Source organism: Meriones unguiculatus, chromosome 20 (assembly GCF_030254825.1).
Source record: "Meriones unguiculatus strain TT.TT164.6M chromosome 20, Bangor_MerUng_6.1, whole genome shotgun sequence".
Taxonomy (NCBI): Eukaryota; Metazoa; Chordata; class Mammalia; order Rodentia; family Muridae; genus Meriones; species Meriones unguiculatus.
The window spans coordinates 36,860,949-36,878,786 of NC_083367.1; the positions used below are offsets into that span (position 1 = coordinate 36,860,949).

At 43.2% G+C, this 17,838-nt stretch overlaps 1 protein-coding gene across 4 annotated transcripts in view; it reads left to right on the plus strand.

Annotated features, from left to right (window-relative positions):
• Positions 1-1,817: 1,817 nt before the first annotated feature.
• The window catches only part of Man1a1 (mannosidase alpha class 1A member 1), a 190,662-nt gene continuing 174,641 nt past the window's right edge, over positions 1,818-17,838 (plus strand). Inside the window, exons 1-2 of one of the 4 annotated variants that reach the window (XM_060373417.1) lie at positions 1,818-1,978; positions 3,121-3,975. In XM_060373417.1, coding sequence (XP_060229400.1) covers positions 1,952-1,978; positions 3,121-3,975 — 882 coding nt within the window. In that variant the 5' untranslated portion in view covers positions 1,818-1,951. Of the gene's footprint in view, positions 1,979-2,618; positions 2,867-3,120; positions 3,976-4,780; positions 5,150-17,838 lie in introns of those variants that run through there. The other 3 variants (XM_060373419.1, XM_060373418.1, XM_060373420.1) reach the window with 3 other exon arrangements.

Sequence of the window (17,838 nt, forward strand, 5' to 3'; positions counted from 1 at the left end):
CAAACAGCAGTCCTGTCAAAACCACTCCATTCACAAAGATCAAGGCATTCCTTCAGATAGGTAAGCTGGAGCCTTCACTGAAGGGATGGATCTAGATTCATGGCTTGAAAAAACAAAACCAGTCACATTTATTTTCCATTTGCACATTATTTTTTTTTTCTTGAAGGAAATGATGAAGAGCTTGGAGTACTGAGTGCTGAGTACAGGGCACAGTGCCAGCCTGCCTCTGTATCGTGCTCATTCCTACCTGCTGTCTGTCCTGCTTCCTCCCTGGTTACCACACATACACGGGGCCTCGGGTGGCTATTTAAAGAGGTTTGCAAGGCAGATTTGATTAACATATGTCTTAAAATAACTTCTCTGTGAGTTTGTTTTAATCTTGCTATTGCCCAATATGGGTATTCCCATCACATTCTCAACGTGCTTCACAGATGGGCATCCTTGAACTTGGACTTATATTCCACCATACAAGTTAACTTTTCACTTAGCAAATTACCAAAACCAAAACTTGATTACAGTAAACCTGTGTCTAATGATAAACTGGGCAGGGGTGAAGAACCCTTAATGTAAGCTTCATAAAAGTGAACCAAAAAAAATTTTTTTAAAAAAACAGTCACTTAAAAAATTTAGAAATAACGTAATAACAACACACATCTCAAACTTAAATTTCTAAGGGGAAAATCAACCTTTAATTGTTATGCTAAAATTTTAATGCATCCGCTACAGGCAGTATCCTAAATGTCCAAATTAATTTGATGTTAAGATTAAAGAGTTTAGAAACAGAATTAGTTATCACCTCTCTGTCATATTCTAGTGCATGTACTTACAGGTGGATTTTGCTGTTTTCTGGAGTACATACTTACATCAATTTAAAAAGATGTTTCTATCAATTTAAAATAGGTATTTCTGTCTTTGTAGAAACGATTCCATTCTTAAAACATAGTCGGAAAAATAATGACCACCACAACCACCACCAAATGACTGGACAGCAAGCAATTGGGTTCTTCAGGAGTTAGCCCCAGTTGTCACGAGGTAGCTCGGTCTCAAGAGTCTGGTTGGGAATAAACACTGTTATTTCACGGTGATTACATTTTTTTCAGCCTACCCACAACCTGCAAATAGACTTTGAAATAAATTTACCTTTCCTTCATTAAAAGAAAACATTGTTGCTTTCATTTTTAGAGTGAAATCTATTACCCTGTTTGGATATGCTGCACTCTTCTGGGCATAGAATTTCATAGCAAGTATCAAAATAATCAAGTCTTGAAGTCAGATTTATCAAGCCACAGTTTCTTATTAGCCAGGACTTCAAACGTGTGACCGGCCCATTTTGAAAAAGAAAAAAAAATACACAACAAATAACGATGGCTAAAATTAATATTTAAGCGAAAACTGCCGCAGGATTTCTGACTTGGTTTTCTGTTTTTTTCACACAGCCCAACACCTGGAAACAACTGTAACGGTGGGCGCTCTCCTGGAAGGTGCCAACTATTTTCCTCTGGTTTAAGGCAACAAGTAGAGGGCAAACTAAAATCACGTTTCAGGAGAAGGCTGAGGGTGAACACCGCAGCTACAAAATCAGCTTCCAGGGGTGGGAAGTCAGTCACATTTTCCTCTCTGGCAACAGTTTCTTTGGGGAGCAACAGGGGATCCATAACACAGTTTGTGAAATGTTTTCTCGTCCCTTCACCCAGAGGCTGGGGGTTCCGGGCCAGGTCAAAATGTTGACTGTGTGCAGCCTGAGCAGGGCATTCCAAGCGCTGTCATGGGAGGTGGAGCCAGTCTCCATGACATTCCATGAGGCTGAACACTGCAAGGCTGTCTTGAAAGCAGTCTCGGTTGGACCAAGTCTTTCCTTTGCTGGGAGTTGTCGCATCCAAGACTTAATTTCAACAGGGTTCAATTTATTGCTTGGAGCTCTGGCAGCATAAAAAAAAACTGTCTTCTTCGGATGGAAAATTTGACCAACTGCGATGAGGTAAATGAATTTCGAAAGTGGGGGAGTGTGAGGGAGGCATACAACTTTTTTTTTGGGGGGGGGGAAGAAGGGGATGAAGGTGCATACTTAGAGCCCCAAGCGTCCCCTAAACCCCGAGTGTCCATGGATGTAGAAGGGTGCAAGCGAAGCAGAGCCGAGAGCCCAAAAGCTCTGTGGGGAGCCCAGAGACTCCGGGTTTGAGAGTTACTGGGCACCGGGGAATCCCTGTCTTAGGTAAGGAGAAGTGACTTGAGAAAAGACGCGATTCAGAACTATCCATTGCCCAGCGTTCTCCCCGGGATCGCCAATTGCGAGTGCTGGGGCACGCTCCCGCCTTAGTCGCGGTCACTCGAGGATCCACCACCTTCGGGGCTCCTGCCCGAGGGGGACTTGGGGCCGAGTAAACTCCAGGCTCTGGTCCTCAGGGCGAGTCAGACCCGGCTCCTAGGCACAGACCCAGCCCTCCCCGCGCCCTGGGGAGCCGCGACCTCCCCGCCTCTGCCGGGCCCCCGCGAGGCTGCGCTTCCCGTAAACTCCCCGCCCCGCGCGGCCCCCTCCCCGCCTCGGCTCCACCCCCGCGGGACCCTGGGAGGCGTGAGATTGGCCCGGACGCGCTGTCACTCTCCGGACGCGTCACCGCCCTCGTTTCCGACCGCCGGAGACCGGCAGTGCTATCAGTGCACCGCGGGGCCGCGGCGGAGGGCAGCACGGCGCCTGGTTAGCCGGAGCTCGCCTGCAGGTCAGCGCGCTCGCTCACCTGAGCCGGGTCCCGGGGCCGCAGAGCCGCCGGGCTGCGCGCGCGCCACCGCCCTCCCGGACGCGCTCGGAGATGGGCGGAGGGAGAAGTTGACGAGCCCCCGACTAACGCGGCGCCCTTGCTGCCCGGAGGTGCGCCGCCCCTGCCACCGAGGGGGTCCCGCAGCCCTGACCCAGATGTGCGCGGGACAGCCAGCCTCCGCGACTGGAAAAACTTCACCCCAAGTCCTAAGTGGGCTCCTAGGGAGGTGCCAGCCGCTGGACCGCGGGGCTGCCAGCCGGGGAACTGTCCTGCGGCTCCCGGGGCCAGGGGAGGGCGGGGACCAGCTGGAAACTTTCTCACCCTCTTCCTAACCACTGCGTTTTGCCGTCTCCTCTCCCCGCAGGGGCTGCCGCCAGCGGTGTGTCGCGCGTGCCTCTTTGCCAAAGGAGCTGCCCCGGCGAGGAGAGCCGGCGGGGAGCCGCTTGCGGCTCGGAGACCCGCCACCCAGACACGCGCTTTGGGCGGCCTGGATGCGCAAGAGCCGGCCCCGCAGCCGCTGACGACCGGCGGCGGCGAAGTTTGGCTGCTGAGCGGCTCGGCTCCCGGCCCCTGGACAGACAGCCGACCGGCGGCCGCAACGAGCGGAGCGATGCCTGTGGGGGGCCTGTTGCCGCTCTTCAGTAGCCCTGGGGGCGGCGGCCTGGGCGGTGGCCTGGGCGGGGGGCTTGGCGGCGGTAGGAAAGGGTCTGGTCCCGCCGCCTTCCGCCTCACCGAGAAGTTCGTGCTGCTGCTGGTGTTCAGCGCCTTCATCACGCTCTGCTTCGGGGCAATCTTCTTCCTGCCTGACTCCTCCAAGCTGCTCAGCGGGGTCCTGTTCCATTCCAATCCTGCCTTGCAGCCTCCGGCAGAGCACAAGCCCGGGCTCGGGGCGCGCGCCGAGGATGCCGCCGAGGGGAGAGTCAGACACCGCGAGGAAGGCGTGCCCGGGGACCCGGGGGCTGTACTGCAGGACAACTTAGCCAGGATCCGCGAAAACCATGAGCGGGCTCTCAGGGAAGCCAAGGAGACCCTGCAGAAGCTGCCGGAGGAGATCCAAAGAGACATTCTGTTGGAGAAAGAGAAGGTGGCTCAGGACCAGCTGCGTGACAAGGATCTGTTTGGGGGCCTGCCCAAGGTGGACTTCCTACCCCCTATCGGGGTAGAGAACCGGGAGCCCGCCGACGCCAGCATCCGTGAGAAGAGGGCAAAGATCAAAGAGGTGAGTAAACCCTGCCAGAAATCCGACCCACGCCGTTGTTTTCCAGGGAGGTTTGATAAACGGTTGGAACTTAGGGCTTCCACGTTATCACACAGAGGCAAAGGAGGTCTCCTCTCCCACCCTTTGCCAAGGGCTGCACGTTTTCCCTTTACTATCTTAGTAGTTAGGCTGTGAGGCTGAATCCGGTTGAACTTGGTTGCTGCCTTGGTGACCTTAAGCTGTGAGAGGCAGGTGTGAATGGGTACATGGGCAGATGGCTGAAGGGAGTCCACTCTGAAAACAGCCACCGTGCAGGTGTTGAGCAGCCCTCCTCGCGAAGGCTTGCAGGTGGTTTGGAGTGGAAGCTAACGGGAAACGCAGGGCATCAGCCACGCATGCCACAAGCGTTGTAACAGCTAACCAGTGCACCCTGGGTTCAGTCGTGTGGCCTTCTCCTGCCAGGTGGCGTTCTGTGTGTATGTAACAGGCTGTAAACTTGGAACTTGAGACTTCCTGTCATGGGCCACCTGCTGTCTTTTACTGCTTTAAAGCCTGAGAGCTACGCACACACACACACACACACACACACGCCTACTGCTTCTTGCATGTCTAGAACATTGTCAGAAAAGGGGTATTCTCTATGATGCAACAGGTCGACCTTCAAAGCGGTTCAATAATAAACTTGACCTAGAGCAAACATGGACTTTGATAAAAGTCCTGTGTAATTTCTTTCTGGTTATTTTCACTTGTAGCATGTGATTCTTCTCTGGCAAGCTTAAAGGTGAAGGGACCCTAGGAAATCCTTCCAGGCTATCATTTCAAAGGTGAAAGCTGAGGGCCTACAGCTCATGAGGCAGTTAGTGACCAAGTCGAGACCCTAATGAGGAAGCAGAAGCTTCCCAGTCACCAGGCCCTGGGGACATGTCTCCTTCCAGGCTGCTTCCCCGTGTTTTCCGGGAATCCAGACCTGTAGAGTTCTGGTAAAATCGTGGCATCCCAACTCTGGGGCCATCCTCTAAACTACTTTGTGAATGGATGTAATATTTTTTAGAAAATGTTGTTTTGATATTGGGCCCATTATGAGGAAAGGGTCATGATAGCATTTCCAGGGGGTAAACAGAATTTGGAGGCTGTAAAGAAATTTCAAGTGGTTGGAGAATGGAGGCAGGATGAACGTAAGACCATATGAAATGAGGTAAGATGTTATTGAACAAGTTTAAGGGGACTTAGGTCCCTTTCAGCCTTCTCTGAGAATAGTTCCTGTAGTGCTCCAGGCCCATGGCTTTTCTGCTTTACAAAAAAACCCCTCCTCAGGCATAGTGGGGGAATGGGTTCTGCTATCCCAAGCAACTTCCTCCAACAGTTTTTCTTCTCAGTGAAATCCCAACAGCACTGCCCTTCCTGGAGAACAGGACACACTTCTGCCTCTTAAACAACTTCCCAACCTTATGTATTAGGCTCCTGAATCATTACAGACCATTGGAAAATTTACTCTCGAATGATCGGTATCTGCTGCTGTAGCTGTTTGGAGAGAGGCTGTCGTACAGGGCATGCTCCTGAATCCATATGCACAGCCAGTTAATGTGAACTGTAGTTTTTAGAAGAAGAAACTGTAAACACTAAAGCATTAAGCCGACCATTAATAACTGAAAGTGGATTTAGAGTAGACACAGTGACTAGTACAGTTCTCTGAGAACAGCGTGTTAGCAGTATGTGTATCCATCAGCAATCAGACCCTCCTTCTCTATGTCTCTAAACCAAAGGAACTTCATTTACCAGGTCAAGGAAATGTATGTAGCCTCTGTCATGTTGTGCCAACATCTTTGAACCTAGTTCAAACTGTCCTGTTTTACATAAAATGTTAGAACTAGCATGTTCTTTACAATTCCCTGCTGTTATGAGAACCCCAAGTAGTCAGCGTGATTTGCTTCAATATTTAGTCAAAGACCACCAGGACTAGGGGAGAAATAGGGGAGAGATGAATTATGATTTTCCGTTAGAATAGTTCAAGTTCTTTGTAAACCAAAATCATGAATAACTCATGATATTCTCTTTTGCTACTCTTGGATAGCTTAATGCATGGATATAATAAATTTTAGTACCCCACCTCCAGCCCCTTATCCTTAACTGAAGTTGTTCTAAAGGACCTAGTGGTGTTTGCTCATGGAAAAGAACAGTGGTTGATGACTCATTAGGCTTCAACTTTTTACATTTATATTTTATTTCCTGCACTTTAGTCTACTCGCTGTGGCCTAGTAGCCCTTTGCTTTGGTTCTGTTGTTTTGTTTTTCTATATGTTCTAGTTAAGTTCTTTAACATACTTGAATGTACTAAAAGTTTTATAGTTAAAAGCTGGATGCTATAGAATTGAATTTGTAAGTTTGGTTCAAAGGGAATTCACATTGTTTTTATAACACTGGCATAATTGTGTTGTCGGTACCATACTGGACTTTTAATAACTTTGTTTCTTAGGGGAGGTAGGCTAATAATTGGAAACAGGACGCTACTTGAATGAGTGAATTGAATGAATTCTACCAGTTCCATAAATGATGGATTTGATGTAAACTTTCCTCTTTCCACCCATGTGAAAAGCTTGTGAAAACATTTATTCTGGAATTTTCCTGGCTTGTGATATATGCCAAACGCATATTATTGTCGTGAATTTGATACCCAGAAAATTGTACTGAAGTTACCCTGAGCTTTTAAGAAAGTGTTAGAAGTTAAATAGCCTCATGGAATTATTAGGAATGTACTCTATTTCCCCTTCCACTCTTCCTTTTTTTTTTTTTTAATAAGGTTTTTTTAGGAGTTGTTTTTTTTTAGGGGGGGATGGGAGCATTGTGGGCAAAGTGGTGAGCCTATGGTGTACCTTAGGATGAAGGCTCTAATTTACTTTGAACAATGAACATTTTATTTTTCATTCTCTGAAGTTATGGGGCATTGTGAGTGTCAAAAGAAGACAAAGTGACTCCTCTCATGCTGGAATCCCTCACAACATCAGAGCAGCATCGAGTGCTGCGAGCTGGCAGCCTTGGGTCTCTCAAATGGGGTCACCTATAGCTACAGTTGTCATGTTGGTTTCTAAAGAGAAGGCTTTTTCATTCCAGACCTATTTAATTATAGGCTCAAGCATATAAAGAAAGATGCATGTTGATGCTAATGATTAAAACACATTTTATTACACTTTACACTAGCACTAGTTGTGTGTGTGTGTGTGTGTGTGTGTGTGTGTGTTGTGCGAGTGTGCACAGGCATTTCAGTAGAGTTTACAGTTTATGTTAAATATTAACTATTTGCCCTTTGGCCAAAGATCAGATGTCAGAATAAGTTACCTTGACAAACTGAAACAAAAACACTTTTATTTTGAAACTTAACTTCCCAGGTGACTTTTATGGGTTTTAGTGTGGAAAAGAACATTTACAGTGTAATGAAGCTATCCTTTGAAGTCCTAGCCCAAGGGGCTGCTATACTTTTCAGTTGTTTTCCTGTCCAACAGCCCCTGCTCCTTTATTTTCTTTATTAAATAGATGCTAGTGTAAACTGCCCCATTCAGGGATCCCAAGGCAAGGAAGCTGTAGAGATGAATAAGTCCTGATTTCAACAGTGTAAATACTAGAGTAGGTGCTAACTGCTGAAGTTATATAAACAAGAAAATATTGTGGATAGAAATGAACCATCTTCAGTTTAATTTTCTGCAAGCCATTCTGTAAGTTTGATGAAGCGAATACCTTGGCTCCACTGTATCAGGCAGGTAGAGTCACATAAGGGAGTCCTGTGTAGGGCTTACATCCTTACATCCTTACCCTAGGAAAAGCTGCGCAAGACAGCTTGAAAATGTGCATCTTGCCTGGAAACCTCTGCAGCAGCCCTTAGGTGAGCTAATCAGCTAAACAGTCTTGAGAAATGGATCCTGGTGCTTCGAGTATGTAAAAATGCTTTTCTAAGAGAGCTTAGCTTCTTCAGATTTCCTGTGGAACTCACATACTTGAAGTATAATGTTTTTATAGCCTTGATGTATAGATTCTGTACTAAATGGGGCTTTTGGCATGTGTGTCAAGGGCACAAGGCATGAATATGTACAGATGTCTATGAGGGATGAAGGTTAAAATATAGAGAAGATGCGAAGTCCCTAGGACCTTATAATTTCTTTTATACCACATAGGAAGCCAAAATAGGATCCCAGAGGTAACAGAAATGATTGACACGATAACCTAAATAGATAAAAAAAAAAAAAAGGAAGAGAAGAGTGTGTTCCGTAGTGTAAAGATGCTTGATTATTTGTGTGCGGGGGGAAGGGGTGTCCAAACTTTCCCCCTTTGCTTTTCCTGGTGGTCAGTGCCTGAGCGACCGGAAATCACCTTCCTGCCTCATGCTCTCTAAAAGGAGGTTTGTACAGGCTCTAAAAGTTCTTTTTTGTTATTGTTGTTGTTATAAAAAATATGCCAGGAAAATGCTAGCCTCATGTTTTTGTTTTGTTTTTAACAAATTTTTAAACCTCAACATATATATTATATCATAAAATATCACAGCTGCATGGGATTTGAGTGGTGCCTTAGTTTGTGTTACTTTATGGTGGAGTGTGCAAAACACCAAGATTTTTTTTGGAAATCACCACTTAGTGGCAGAGTTGAATTGAGAATAGAATTCCTGGTATTGGCAGGCTGACCAGGTTTGTTCTCTACAGACCCTAAGACAGAAAGAGCAAAGAACAGATGTCACCTAGCTCTGCCCTATTATAGATTATACTTTATTGGTTTTTGAGTAAACTATAGTGAGGTTTTAAAACGTTACTGTGGATGTGACTCAGGAAATGGTTTTTAAAGCTACATAGGTTAAGTGTGATGTGATGTGGTTTTCTATGTTTATAAAGTTCTCTACGAGAGTAGACGTATTTGTAACCACCACACTGTACAGCTCTGTGTAGAGAAAAAGTGGCAATGGAGAACCAAAGAAGGTCGTAGTATATAAAAGGATGTGGGTGTCTAGAGAAGAGAGGTGCCATGATTCAGGAGCTCTTTGAACTATAAAGGTATGTGCTCTAAACCCATTGCATTGTAGACAGCAGAATTCACAGGCAGTGAGAACTATAAAGGTTTTGGGGGTATATATACATTAAACACACACATACACACTCATACACACATCTGTGGATCTTTCTGTCTCCTTGAGGAGGTCCTGGAAAGTCAACTTGGGTACCTTCCCCTCTTCTCTATCCACTTGCAGTGACTTGAGAGGTAAAACCCTGGGTACTGGACATAATTACCCAGTTCTGGGTCCGGTCATCACTACTCACTAGCTTTGTGACCTTTGCCAAGTTCCTTAATCTCTCAGAAGTTCATTTTCCTCATTTGTAGTGAAAGCTTTATATTAATACTTATGTTTTGGACGTTGAGGTTTAAAAGTGACCTTGTGTGTGCAGCTTAACATGGTGACAGGCATGTTACTTGTATACAGTAAATGATATTGCTTTATCACATTGCTGTTACTTCCAAGGGTACTTCATTTTATATGCTGAATAATAAGATACAGATATAGTGATAAAATTTCAAAAGACAGTTATAATAATAGTTAACAAAGAGATACTTGTATAGTTCACCCAAATGTTTTGTCCAGATAGGTGGTGGTTTTTTTTGTTTTTGTTTTTGTTTTTTTAATTGTGCTATGGTCAATTCTAATTCTCTTAGATTACTAAATTACAACAAACCTTTATTATCTTTGAACTTATTACTCAGTGCAAATACTTCTGTTTCTGTGCTTCAGAGCATGTGTGAAACATGAACTCATTTCTCACTGTCAGATCCACTTGCTCTCAAGTACAGTCTTCAGGGTTGTCATGGTTAAGCTGCCCCCTTAAGTACTGAAATCAGTCCTCAAGATAGAGTTAGTAAAGTGGGTTTTTACCTTGTCTGGTCCTTAGAGGGGTGTTATAAAGAAGTAAGAAGAAAATATATTTTAGATTTGGCAAAAAAAAAAAAATGTGTAATTATAATAAACTCTGTAATGAGAGTTTGTACAAATTAGTTAGATTTTGTAGCTCTTGGCCTTTTTCTTTTTTCTTTTTTCTTTCTTTTTTTTTTTTTGAGAATTTCGTATTGAATTTAGTTGTATCAGGTTTTAGATTCAAAAGGTCCTCAGGCAGCTTGAGGTCCATTTCTCACTTTACATATTACCCACAGGGCCCCATTGGATTTCATGAAATGTCCTTAGTGTCTGAAGGATGGGGTATGGCAGTGCAGATCAGTGCCTGACTGGGCCAGTTCGCATGGTGATACACGGACTCTAATGGGGACTGCACCCAGGAGACTGGTTGGTCCAGCTACGGCTCGCTTGCCTCCTCAGTCACGACTGGCAGGCCAGCATCCAGCAGCCCTGCTGAGAACATCTTGGAGGGAGATGGAACAGCTTCTGGTATACCCTGAAAAAGCAATGCTGGCTGATATTTGGCTCTTAAGACAGCAGAGGCCTCCCCACCACAACTCCACAGTGTCCTGATAAGGATTTCTGTGATCATTAGGTACCTGAAAGAAAACCAAATGAGATTAAGGCAGAAGAGCATTTAGGAGTCAGTGCTCATCTGTCAGGAATCCTCTACCAGCTGCTTGAGGTAGATCAGAGCCCGGCAGTCCTACATGTAACTCAGAGAGATAAAATTAAAAACCCTGAGTAACCTTTGTGTTTCCTTGGCATTTGTGATGAGAATAGCTAACTCCCCTTCCCCGCCCCTGCACTTGACAGTCTGTCTTCCTAGATTATAACTAAGCAAATACCCAGCCTCCATGTTGATGTAATGTTCTCTGATCTCGGGCAATATGATACTAACTTTTATTTGCATTTTAATGTATTGATGCATGAGTTTTTTTCCTATTAGATTGTCTAGTCTCCAGGCCCTCCTGTGAATGTTTATCAGGAGAACTTGGTGTGAAGGTAAGTTTGAAAAATGAGATGGAAACCAAATGAATAACACACAGTTAAGAAAGAATATGGTTTAATAATACAGTACAACATACTCTAAAATATTTTCTTGTTGCCACACTTCTGGGGAAGCCTGTTTGCATATGCCAAGAGTTTATGGGAAAGGGTGTGGCAGTAATTGATACACAGGCTTATGAATGACTGTGGTTGAGACACTGTGGCATGCAAACACCACAGGTCTTGCTGGAGCCTCTGTTTCTGTCAGATCCTTCCTCATTGAGTGATCTTTTCAAGCTGTCTCGAGGAACATTGGGTCTGAAGGGACAAGAGAACCTGGCAATTGACATCCAGAACTCCTGGCCCTTTCTGTGGGTAACAGTCTAGATTCCCTGAGCTGAACCTGACAGTCTGAATTTAGCTTTTCTTTCATATAAATATATATATGCCCGAGCTGTCAAATGCCTGTGCTTGTTCAAGGTTTTTGTTTTTGTTTTGGTTTGGTTTTGGCCAGGGCATAAGTGAAGACCACAGAGTTGTAGATGGTTAAGGTGTGGACCTCATCTCAGAGTCCTATTTCCAGCCGATCAAATTTTTCCTTTTTCAGATATGAAGCACGTAGATATCTACACCATTGAATGTGCTCAGTAGAAATTGTTGTTCTTTGAGGTTTGCTTTAACAAGGGAGAAAATGAGTTTTAGAAGCACTAGTCCTTTCCTACATGCTTTCTCATTGTAAGGCTAGGCCTCTGCTTTCAAAGACAGTTTAAGTGTAGGCCAATGTCGTAAGTAGATAGACCACCCCCATCTCTGACTAATATGTTAACTCATTCACAGTTTTGACTGTATTGTAGATAAATGTTTTTAATTATTTAATTTCTTTTCTGTTGTTTTATGAAAGCATATTTGGTCAGATAAAAGCATTATGATTTACCATTTCTTTGGACCTGAGCATTTACTTTTTTTTTCATATAAAAAATATTAAGCTCCCTCTGAAAGGCTCTACCCTGCAGGGCATCAAGGCAGATGCTGAGACTCATAGCCAAACTTTGGGCAGAGTGCAGGGAATCTTTTAAAAGAAGTGGGAGATAGTAAGACTGGGAGAAGACAGGAGGAGCAACAGATCCAAAAAGTCTGGGCACAGGCTTCTTTTCTGAGACTGATACTCCAGCCAAGGACCACTCATGGATGTGGCCTGGAACCCCTGCACAGAGGTAGCTCATGGCAGTTCAGTGTCCAAATGGGTTCCATAGTAATGGAGACAGGGACTGTCTCTGACAGGAACTGATTGGCCTGCTCTTTGATCACCTCTCCCTGAGGGGAACAGCCTTACCAGGCCACAGAAGAAGATAATGCAGCCACTCCTGATGAGACCTAATAGACTAGGGTCAGAGGGAAGGAGAGGAGGACCTCCCCTATCAGTGGACTGGGGTAAGGGCACAGGTGTGGAAAAGGGAGGGAAGATGGGATTGGGAGGGAGTGAATAAACTGTAATTAGTAAAAATAAAAATAATTTTAAAAAATACTAAGCTAAGCCTTTGCCTGGTAACTTTACCTCAGTTTTCCTGTAAGTAGGTTGGACTGAAAGATCATAGTACATTCTTGCAGCGTCCCCTGAACCAACTCTCCTTTCACCCATGGCACTGAAGGCATTCTACTTGATCATTATATTTCTGTAGGCGATGAGACTGTGATTGGCTTTGGATTTTTCCACTTTCCAAAAGCTGAGCCTCAGTTTATCAGCTGATCTTCACTTTTATATTGAAGTTTTGGAATTTCTTCATTAGTTCCCTGGTAGTATCCTTGCCCCTCTGCAGATCTGTGGGTGGTGGAAGAGAGCTTCTTTGGTTTAGATTCATTGGCATGTTAATATTTCAAATAATACTTGAAGGTTAAAAATAGTCCAAACACACTTAAGAAATGACTTGTTTGATACCCAAAATGGAAGGGCTTCCAGAGTTGAATTCTTAAGAAAACTTATCCAAAGGACACCTTTTATACCTTGTAACCACTTATCTTTTTATTTGTGAAAGAACAATCTAATCATTTTTGAGTTAGAGAAGTTTGGTGATGTAAACAGACATGTTTTTATCTAAGCTCGTTTCAAGTAAAAGGAAAGCCTGGTATTGATGGAGTTGGGGAAATCTGTGTTTTGATTTTTGGCTGATTCCTTCAAATCAAATGTTGTGTTTGCAGTATATAGGGTATTTAAGAACTGTGTACTTGAAAATGCATCTGTATTTGGACTTTGAATAGTCTGCTAGACACCAGGGCTATTGAAATTTGGCTGAGACTGTGTGAACATGATGAATAACAATTGATATAAATGTATATTATTTTTATAAATAGTGGGTTGAGATGGTGGTTATTTTATAATATTTAAGATGCTGATCTTTGAAACATGTTATTTTTGTAGTCAACTGGCAGTGTTGAATGTTATATCTCATCAACTATAGGTTTTCAGCTCATAATTAGAATGCCAGAATAGTCCATATTCTGACTTAAGAAGTTATTAACACAAGTCAGCAATTTTGTAAAGGATTCTTATTAAGAAATGTAAGGGAGGCCTTATGTAGTACGAAGGATGCTGTCTTTGATGGTTGGCTCAGAATTAATAAACTGTATGCATTCACTCATATTAAGCACTTTGGCTAGTCTTCATTATGTAATCCTCCTGGGTTTACTCAACATAGAATGTGTGTAGAAGAACTCAGTAGCTTTAAATGGGGAGGTCAGTGGATTTGAGGAGCAAAGAAATGAAGATGATTTATTAACTGCTATTGGAAACTGCATTAGCAGATAGAGTGAATAAAATTATGATTTATTAGGTATTGTGTGAGTAATAAGATGAAGTCAGTACAGGTTAGAATTACTTGTCTTTGTCTTCCTTTAAGAATACAGAATTTCTGTGGCATGGCTCTTTATGGTCATTAATATATTCTAGAACTATCATGCTGGGAGAAGGAAAAGATCCATTCCTTATTCTAACAAATGACAGCTGTGTCACCAACTCTACACCTTGCCCTAACTAGGACCCATCAAAGACTTGTTAATTGCACATATGTTTTTAAACAGTTATAGCAGCAGGAATAACTGGTTAATTGACCTCCTTTTAAGGAATCACACAAGTACTCCTGGGCAACCAGCCACTGTCTATTGAAGAGGACTTGAATTTTGCTTTGTTTTTCCCGTCAACGTATAAGAATCATATCTAGTGGATGAAGAGAATAATGAATATAGAAAATGACCTTTTCCAGTTTTAAAACTGTTTCTCAGAATGATTTATACAGTGAAAACTGTATTTGTTTTATTATGTGACTTGTAAACTAGCTGTGAAAGTGGTTCATTTAAAAAAATCCTTTAAGTAAATGTAACATCATTGGAATAAATGTAAATGACTGTGGGGTTCTGTTAAAGGTCAATTTTTTTTGGAGTAAAAAAGTTATAGTCTCTTGAAAAGTCACTCAGCCATCTGTTTTACCCTCAGACATTTTGTTTTTCAGGTGTGTGGCTCTCATGGGCTCCTCAGTCATTTCTGTTCATTGTTTTCTAAGGTAGTGACTGTATTTAGTAAGAGTTGTCATTTTCCTTATGTTTTGATTTTACACATGATACAGCTAATTAAAATCTTATTTTCCCTTCCTACAAAAGTTCTTGAGACAAAGGTATTTTAATAAGCAGTGCTTACAATATCACAGTGTTATTAAAACGAAAAAAAAGTTATAGGTGAGGGTTTTTTCCACCAGAGAAATCACAATTTCATCAGTGTGTTCTTCCTGTAAGAAAAGTGTAGAAGAGAAAGACTGTTGCTATTCTCCTTCCCAGAAAAAAAAAACAAAACGCTGTCTCATTTTCCCAAATGCATGACAGACCTCTGTGAAGTATACAGATTTGCAAATGGTTTCTTTTCTAATCTATTCTGCAAATTCATCTTTCTAAAATATCATTTCACTCCAGTTGCCCCACTAAGGATTCCAGTAACCCTTCGTTTTTCTTAGAGGAGTGATTCAGACTGACATACATCAGAATTCCTTGGAGAATGTGTGAAGGCAGGGTCGTATGACTGGGCTCTGTCTCCTGAGTTTCTTACTCAGGGGGACTGGGTAGGTAATTTTAGCATGATACCAGGGTAATGCTGTGACTTGAGTCTGAAAATATCATTCTTGAATGTTGCATTTTGTGTCTGGGTATCATGGTCACAGTTGCGCCTTTTCACTTCTTTGGTTACTAGGCAGGAGTCTGGCTTCATTGACCTAAGTTACTATCACCAGAATGTGCCTTATTTAAGATTTTGTTTTATTTCCTTCCTCTCATGAAGAGAGCATCCCTTCACTTGCTCAGACTCTGTTTTGTTAGGAAGCCCTTGCTCCAGTGTATTTAATAAGGTCTCCTATCTCCAAGTTGCCACATCATTTATTCCTTTTTTGCCTCGAGCCTTCAGATGACAACATCAGCTCTACAGCACTCACCCTCTTGTGGACTTCAGAACTCCCACAAGTGGAGACACCTTTTTCTCTTTCCAGTAGGTTCCTGGCCCTACTGGTGGGTGACAGAAAGCAGCTCATCACAAATGTAACCAGAATGAGGAACAACTTAAGCACAGGGCCAAAAATCTCCTCCATCTAGTGAGGCTATGTGCTGGAGGGAAAACCCCACATAGCCCTCCTTTCCCACACCTGTGAAATGAAGCTAATAGTTCTCTCTTACAGAATGGCTATGAGCACTAAAATAGAGAAATGTATGGCTCTCTCAGCATGATGCTTGTTATTTAATAAACGGTGTTTATTTGTCAGCAACTAGGAATTGCTGGGAGTAATCAGTGCGGACTTTCATTAGGAAAAATATTTAGAACCCAGGAGCATGACTCACACCTGGAATCCCAGCCTTCCAGGAGGCTATGGGAGGCCAGCTGTTAGGAGGTTGAGGGCAACCTGGACCTCAAAGTGATGCCTTGTTTCAACACACACATACAGGCACACAGAAACATACATATACACACACATAAACACATACACAGATACATAAACACACAGACACCATACATAGACACATATACACACACATAAGCACATACACACACACACACACATGCCCCTACTTAGTAAGGACATTGTAAATAGAAAGCTAATTATAAGATATAAATGCAACTTTTTGCTACCATGTTACTTTACTGACAGAAATCTTGGATCTTCCATTCTCACTTTCATTTTATTTGCCCTTGGCCAAACCCTTGCTTCCCATGGCAGGAAATGAAGGCACTGTTTGTCTTGATTCTGTTGCTATCCTACGGAAACGATGCTCATCCTCAGGAAAACCTGAGTGCTGAACTGAACAGTTCTCATCCGTTCATCAGTGTCCAGTCACCTCTAGTTCCTTGGCCTCATGTTCATGTCTGTAGACAGAAGAGAACGCTGGGAGAAGGGTGAATCTGGATGAAACTGTATGAGCACTGGAAGAAATATTTTGTGAACTGAAAAGCTGAGAGTATTTCAGCTCTGTGCATAAATTTAGCTCAGTAATTAGGTCTGTGTGCTTTCAGTTTAGGGTGTGTCTACAGCCTCGGTGATAATGCACATTGATTATTGGCGAGGCTGCAGCTTCAGCTGCACTGGCAGCAGAGGTTCCCGGTACCTTGAAAATAGGAGTTAAAGAGTAAAACGGAAAACTGCATTGATGATTTGGTTAGCCTTAATCTGCTCATTATTAACCTTGTGCTTTGTGCCTAACAGACTGGATTTGAAGACAGGGCATCAGCTAATACTCTCAAAGTTTACTTCTTCATGAGCTTTATACTCTTAAAGACTTTCTGAAGAACATTCAACTCCTTTGTGTCTTGACGTAAGGAGGGACATACACGTACTTCAGATTCAACCTAAAATAGCAGAGAGCTCTTAACCTATGGGATCATTTTGCTTTTTGTTTTGTTTTGTTTTTTGTTTTTGTTGTTTTTCAAAAATATTTGGTATGAAAACCCCAAGCAGGAATTTTAAAAATGAAGACTGACACAGAAAAGCAAAAGGTGTTGGTTGGTTGGCGACAACTGCATTTGCTCTCTCTCTCTCTCTCTCTCTCTCTCTCTCTCTCTCTCTCTCTTTCTTAGCTGTATTGGATCCCTCTACCCTGAGTGTATGTTTTGGAGGCTTAAAGCTTTGAATGTTTGTCCTCAACAGCAGGGGAAAGAATAAGAGCTGAAATCAAAGTATGTCTCTAGTTCCCTGTCCTTTGGTAGTGCTGAATTTTCATAAATTAAGGGAACAGTTTTGATTCTGAACGCAGCATGATAAGATGAAGTGAGACATGACGGTTTAGAAAGAGTTGCAAGGGGGAAGGGCAATGCCATCCCTGTCTCTCTCCATGTTTCCGGAAAGGCTGTCTACGCGAAGACCCTTGCCTACAGGTCTAGCACTCTGTGAATTCAGTTCTATGGTTATAGTTCTCCACCCGCCTGTGGTCAGGAGAATTGCACTGCAGGTTTCCTGAGGAAAACATTACAGTCTGGGGTCCACAAAGGATATTTTTTGAGGAGTAGCAACACACATTGCAAACTGACATACCATATACGGGTTTGAATTAACCAGTTGTAGATTCTTCATTAGGGAAGACACTCTGGATGTATGTGTTCCTGAAAAGTTTTCATCAAATCCCCAGCTTTTCAGTGATGTAAAGAGATCAAGGGTTTATAGCCCAATATAGGACAAATGATTATGCATTAGTTTTCGTTTCCCTAATGCTGTGTGATTTCATTCTAGCTTCCCTGATGTATCATGCTCTCCCCATGTTGTTCATTGCCTTCCATCCTTCTGCATTGTCTGTCAGAGAGAGGAGAGGAAATGGCTTGAACGCACAAGCCAGGAGTAGCAAGGATGAGATGTGTCTTTTACCCATGTCAGATGTCTGGTCACCTTAATAATAAAGGCCCCCCTCCAGTTCTCAGCGGGGGTTGAGCAGTGCTTTCCTTCCTGGAAGCCGGAGAGG